General features: G+C 46.5%; 1 protein-coding gene across 1 annotated transcript; it reads right to left on the reverse strand.

Annotated features, from left to right (window-relative positions):
- Positions 1-581: 581 nt before the first annotated feature.
- On the reverse strand, positions 582-5,784 carry LOC307109122 (zinc-alpha-2-glycoprotein-like; the record flags this gene model as incomplete). Its single annotated transcript, XM_079787721.1, has 4 exons — positions 582-868; positions 1,480-1,752; positions 3,153-3,410; positions 5,709-5,784. The coding sequence occupies 4 exons, from the start codon at positions 5,782-5,784 to the stop codon at positions 582-584; spliced, it is 894 nt and encodes a 297-aa protein (XP_079643847.1).
- Positions 5,785-6,823: the final 1,039 nt, after the last annotated feature.

Genomic DNA, 6,823 nt, shown 5'->3' on the forward strand with positions numbered 1-6,823 from the left:
CGGGGAAGGAAGTGCTGGGGAAACCGAGGTACAGACAAGGCTGCGGATTGTGTATTAAAGAGGCTGCAGAGCTCTATGGCCTTACACGCAGAGGGGACAACACGAGTGGGCACCTGAACGATGCTCAGAGCTTCTGTTTTCCCCCCAAATCTCCTGGTGGTCATGCCATGCTATAGTGGGGACCCAGGCCAAGAGGGCCAGGAAACATTGCTTCTAGCAAACGCCAAGAATTTCAGATGATTCAAATGCTTGGGGGCAGGATGAATAACAATCTCTGCTGACATTTCCACAGCATTTAGCAGCTTAATAATCTGGGTTATTTTGTGTATAGGCTAGTTGATTAGTGTGATTAGACTTCACAGAATAGATAATGGGTTCAGAGAGAGGAATGTAGCAGTGAGTCAGCTCAGGGCCCGACATTCAAGCTTTGTGTCTCCAAACCCATCACCTCTCTGTCCCCTTCACTGCTCCTCTTGGGCCTCGCTGATGGCGATGACAGTCATTCTAGAGCTCATCTCTCTCATGTCCCGATGAAAGGGTGCCTACTGGTCTCCGGACCCCGAGATGCTGTTAGCCCCCCGTTATTGACTCTCATTCCAAGTGAGAATAAGGGGCTGGGCCAGGCTGCTGTGCTGCACGTGGCAGGAGTAGGGGCCTTTGTCCAAAGAGAGGATTTTCAGCAGCACCCAGGACTGGTAAGTGCCATTTTCACTGATAGGACCCTCTCCCCATGAGTCAGTCTCCACTACACTGTCTCCCTGAGTCCAGTACAGACTGATTGGTTGTGGGTAGAAGTTGGAGGCCAGGCACTTGAGGGTCCTGATGAGTCCTAGTGTCACATGGCTGGTGATTGACACAGAGGGAGAGTCTGTGGAGAGATACAGCACAGAGGTTGAGGGTCAAAGGAGACATTTCCCTGTTCACGTCTCTCCCACCCCTGCAGTCAGGGATGAGCAGAGCTCTCAGTTTTCTACCTGCCTCCCCGGGAAACTTCCAGAAGATCAGGGAAGCTGAGGCTTTCCATGAACCTTCCCTGTTGGATAAAGGAATGTCTGTGGCTACTCTCTTGCCTCCCAGCACCCTGCCCACCCACTGTGGATTGACTTCTGATGGCAAGAAATGCATTGTTTTGTTTTTCCTCAAAATCTCCCAGTGGGCTTTGTGGCTCCTGCCTCCTCCCGTCTGCCTGCTGCTCTGTCTTTGTGATCCTACCCTCTTCCCTCCCATAAGAACTTCTTTCTGATTAATTCTTAAACCAAGGTCTCAGCTTGTGTCAATCAATCCTGCTCACACTAACTCATCTTCACCCTTCCTGGGCAGACATCTTATACACCTGCCTTTGCCCCACAGCCAAGCCAGGAGGCATATCACAGAGAGAAATGACTACAGGATTTGCCTGAAATGGTCCCCTGAGGTTCCAGCCTGAAGCTGGTCTTTCTCAGCTCAGTGTGATGAGGAGGACATGGGGGCAGTGGGTACCTTGACGGTCCAGGAAGGGCCTGCTGTATTGCAGGTAGCTGCGTAGCATATCAGGGCACTCGTTTTCCAGATAGTTCTTGGACGCCTGCACAGAGCCTTCTGTCTCCCACTTCACCTTGGTGTTCAGAGCTTCTGGTTGCAGGGGGATCCAGGCTGGGATTTCTGTGTTGAACTCGATGTAGTCCCGTCCATCATAGGCATACTTCCAGAATGCTCCACAGTAGCTGTCATTCCGAATCTCACAACCGAACATTCCCTTAAAGGTGTGATTTCCTGCATGTAAGCGACCCCCCCAGAAATCAGTCAGCTTGGCATCAACTTTGTCTCAGTAACTCTTACTCCTACATAGTTTGCAACTCAATAGGGAGAAAGGGTTTTGAAATCTAAACATGTAACCCCTTTTATCTCGACAAATGGCTTATTAGCCAGACATAGAGCAGGCAGAGAGAGGAAAACTTAGTATGCTTTGGTGTTTTACATTCTTCCCAATCAGGGAATTTCAGATTGCTGCAGACTGTGGACAGATCTAGTCCCATACAGCACCCCTTTAAATAAAATTTGAATATACTGTGAGGTTTTAGGAACCAGACACCAGCACACAGAACTGCATCGACAGGTTAAATAGAAATTATTTGTAGTTTAAAACAGACTATGTAGTCTCTCCTTTTCTTCCAGTTGTGTATGAAGTTGATGTCTCCAGTTGGGTCAGCATAATTTTATCAGCTCTTCTCTCTTTTTGCATTTTTGATATCTTCAAACCAATCTCTAATGCCCAGCTTCCTTCTCAATTAGCAACAACTATTGAAAAATGGCATTTGTAGGGGAGGGAGACACAACCTCTTCATTTCATTTTAGCAATTATTATTATTATTTTAAAAATATCTTTATTTATTTCAGAAAGGAAGGGAGAGGGAGAGAGAGATCGAAACATCAATGATGAGAGAGAATCATTAATTGGCTGCCTCCTGCACGCCCCCTACTAGGGACTGAGCCCACAACCCTGGGCATGTGCCCTTGACTGGAGTTGAACCCGGGACCCTTCAGTCTGCAGGCTGACACTCTATCCACTGAGGCAAACCAGCTAGGGCTTAGCAATTAATATTGGCTCTCCTAGGTGATGGCTCTAGGGGAGATCAAGACAGTCCATTCTAGCTTTCACGGAATTTACCTAATAAATCATGTTTCTTGGAGGCAGGACTCAATGATGCAATTATTGCGGATTCAGACTAGATAATTAAGTACATGTTCACCATCAAACAGCTAGTGACTGGCAGAGCCAGCACCTGAGCCCAGGTCAAAATGACCTGAGGTTAGCTCACTCCCCCCTCAACATCCCTGGGTGGGGTTGAGCCTGATACCTTCTAAAGTGGACTCCACCTCAGATGTGGGGGTGTGGAACTGAGATGTCAGATGTGCCTAGGTAAGGGCAGACACTGACTTCACTTCCTGTGAGAGTTGAGGCCTAAGAGTGAGGATGGGGGAAACAATGGGAAAGAAGAAAAGCAGCTCTGATGTGGGGGAGGAGGGTGCAGAAATGTCTGTATATTTGTGCTTGTTCTCCCACACCTCGTTTTAGATATAAGTATTTCCACCCTGCAGACCCCTTTCCACTCCCAAGTGCAGGCTGCCTCTGGTGCTAAGACCCTCCGCCCAGCAGCCCATAGTCCACTGACCTCTGTCCCTGTAATAGCCCATGACGTCCTTCAGGGTCTCCATGAAGATGTCCTGCCTGGCCTGCTGCAATTGACTTTCATCCTCCCAGTTCACCATTCCGTCCACCTGTTTCCAAGGGCCCAGGGGCTCAGCCGTTCCGCTTTTACTATCGTAGTGGAGGAAGGCCTGGTCATTGAGGAAGCCAGTGGCCTGAAAACTAGGGATGCCTGCCTTGGGCCTGGACACTCCGGTATAGAGGAAGCTCAGAGAGTAAGGCTCTGCGAAAAAAAAAAAAGAGAAAACATTGAGATGTGGGGACCATAAAGGGGAGTCTTAATGTGGGGCAACAGAGGACCAGGAAGGGAGACCAGGTCACTGGGCTTCTTCCTCCCTAGCTCTCTCCACCTGCTGTCAGCTACTTGAGAGAAGAGGCTCTACTTCTATTCAGGGGAGTAATATCTCAGAGACTGTTTTGTGTTTTTCCTACACTGTTTGAGGTATTTTTCAGCTTTCTTGTAGGTCTATTGGGACCATGCCTGAGTTCTGTCAAAAGAGAATGTGAGGGAAGTAATTTCTGTCTTCTGGTCGGAGGCCCTGCAAACTGAGTAGAACCCTCTGTCTCTCTTCTATTTAGGTGATGATTGTGGAGGCCACAGGTTGAAACGGAAGAGTCCTAAGATGCAAACGGCTTGGATCCTCGTGTCATTCCAGGGAGGACAGGAAAGTTGCCTGATCTGTATTCTTTTTTAAATGAGCAAGAAATAAACATTTGTTGGGGTAAGCCACTAAAAACTGTCTTTGTTATTGGAGCATAGCCTAGCTGAACCTGAGAGACACATATAGTTAGAACCTGTAGGAAGGAGAATTGACTAGAAACCTCAGGAAATGACCTAGAGTGGATCAGCATAAGGTAAGAACAGGATGGAGCTCAGAATTGCCAGGGCTCTCCCTGCATTTTGGTATGAGGCAGAGACTTGGGGGGCAGGGAAGAGGGGGTGTCAGGGCATTTTCATAATTAATTCTATAATGAATTCATGATACAATTCATGAATTACTAACACTCTCATGGGTGTTACTAATGTTGAAGGACATATGACAGATTCTTTGTTCCAGGACTGAAGTTTTTATCACTAATTAATTTCTAAATGTGATTGCCATTTTACTCAGTAGATGTCAAGTAAAGCAGATTACTCTCTACAATGTGGGTGGGCCTCCTCTAATCACTGAAGGCCACAAGGGAAGAGACTGAGGTCTCCAGAGGAAGAAGGCACTCTGCCTCAGGTGGCCTCTGGACCCAAGACTGCAACATCCTCTCTTCTCTGGCTCTCCTGTGTGCTGACCAACCCCGCAGATTTTGGACTTCTCAGCCCCCACCATGGTGTGGGCCATATCCTTAAAATAAATCTCTTTCTGGGCATATACATGGCGTTCATTCTGTTCCTCTGGAGAACCCTAAAGCTACACTAGATTTTGATGTAGGGTGTGATTAACAATGTAAATATAATCAATAGTTATAAAACACATATTCTGACAGTTTGTAAATGTAATGAATTCTAAACCTACACAATTTAGCTTACATTTCTTTACCCTGAAATTTTCTATGCCAAAGAAAGCCCCATTACTCTGTCCTAAAATTGACTCTGGGCCTAGCTGGCATGGCTCAATAGTTGAGCATCGACCTATGAACCAAGAGGTCACGGTTTGATTCCTGGTCAGGCCACATGCCAGGGTTGCAGGTTCGGTCCCCAATAAGGGGCATGCAGGGGGCAGCCAATCAATGACTCTCTCTCATCATTCATGTTTCTATATCTCTCTTCCTCTTCCTTCCTCTCTGAAATCAATAAAATATATATATATATATATATATATATATATATATATATATATATATATATATATATATAAAAACTGACTCTATCTACCCAACCTCCAGCGGGCTTCTTTCCCCTCACAAGCCTTCCAGGCCCACTGTCCGAGTGTCTAACTGTGGGGCTGCCTTTACAAGTGCTCTTTGGAGTTGCTGTCTTTTCCCCTGACAGTCAGACAGATACATCCAGCCATTGGAAAGAGGGAGGAACAAAAAGTTGCACTTGTGTAGCCCCTGCTCTGCCCTGGCTGTATGACCCAGGATAGTTCACTTCACTTGTCTGGGTCTTAGCTTTTTTAATTTGGGGCCAGGGAGAAAGAGAGAAATATTTGTTTTTCCACTTATTTATGCATTCATTGGTTGATTCTTGTATGTACCCTGACTGGGAATTGAACCTGCAACCTTGGTGTATTGGGATGAGGCTCTAACAACAGAACTAGCTGGCCAAGGCATATGGGTCTTAGTTTTGCTGATTTGCCTACTAAGAATTTTAGATTCTAATTATTTAATGCCTCACTTAGCATGAGTCCAGAGGCTCCCTAAATGCTTCTGGAAGTGTGTGAGCTGAGGTAGCTGACAGCCTCGAACACCCATTCCCACTGTACACGGGGAATCCCGGCTTCAGCTGGGGCCCTCTCCCAGCCCATCTATCTTGCTCATTCCCTCCCCTGCATTCTTCTCCATACCCAGCCCTTGGTTCCCAACTTACTGTTTTGAGTGTCCTGGGGGACTGCAGGACCCACAACCAGCAGTAGGGACAGCAGGACAGGCACCATTGTGCTCATCATGTCTGAGTGGAAGGTACTGGACTTCCCAGGTCCTGGTGCAGACTACTTGGAGAGACAGCCAGATATAGTTTTGGGAACAGCTTGGCTTTGAGCCCTGCCCAGGTGAGGTAAATGCACAGGCCAATGAGAGTGCCAGGCTGGGCTCCTCAGCTGACTGGGAGGAAGCAGGATGCACAGGCCGGGTTGGGCGGATGTTTCCTTAGTGTCTACAGATGATCTGCTAATGGGGATCTGAGATGGGTGATCTGGGGACTGGGACTTTGTCATGGGTACACACTGTGGCATCTGTTGCCCTGGGGACAGCAGCATGTGTTTGCAGTACTAATCCTATGGTAGGATTTGCCTATTCTTTTCCTGCCTAAATCTGATCTGGGTTTTCCAGTCTCTCCACCGGTTCCAGAATGAATCAGCAAATAAATTTATTTTCTGCTTAAAGTCAGAGTAGGAATCTGTTTCAGCAACTAATGATGTGACTGTTAACAAAATCGGAAAAGGATTATTTTAAAGCAACGGTCTCTCAGGGAAATGGAGGAAGGGGAACCAGGTTATGAGGCCATATTGGGGCTGAAGCCAGTGAAAATACAGATATCTTGGGCTTGTTTTTGTAAGACCTGACAAGTAGTGGAGGGTCAAACAGCTGACTTACTCATCTCTTTTGGTCAACTGGAATAAAATGTTCAGTGAAGTCAAATTTTAGGTCCCAAGAGGCTGCTACCATAGGACAGTGTGAAGGACTTGAGAAATTCAAGGACAAAGTCTGTGATGATCGAGTCCATAGAGCTGGGAAGCTTAAAGAAAAAGAAAATCAACTCAATAGCAGAAAATATCGACTCAAAGCACAGTCTGAAAATCAGGTGATTTCTGTGACAGTGCAGAAAGAATCTTTTGGCTTTTTTAGTTTTGAGGATGAAACAGACAAAAACATTAGTGGCTAATGATTTAGACCTAAGACCCCAAAAATAAGTTTTCATAACTAATTACAAAAGCCTAAAAAGCATAATAGCCAAGTGTGACCAAGATATTCCTGCAAATCTTA

This window comes from Cnephaeus nilssonii, assembly GCF_951640355.1.
Source record: "Cnephaeus nilssonii genome assembly, chromosome: 2".
In the NCBI taxonomy this organism is placed as follows: domain Eukaryota; kingdom Metazoa; phylum Chordata; class Mammalia; order Chiroptera; family Vespertilionidae; genus Cnephaeus; species Cnephaeus nilssonii.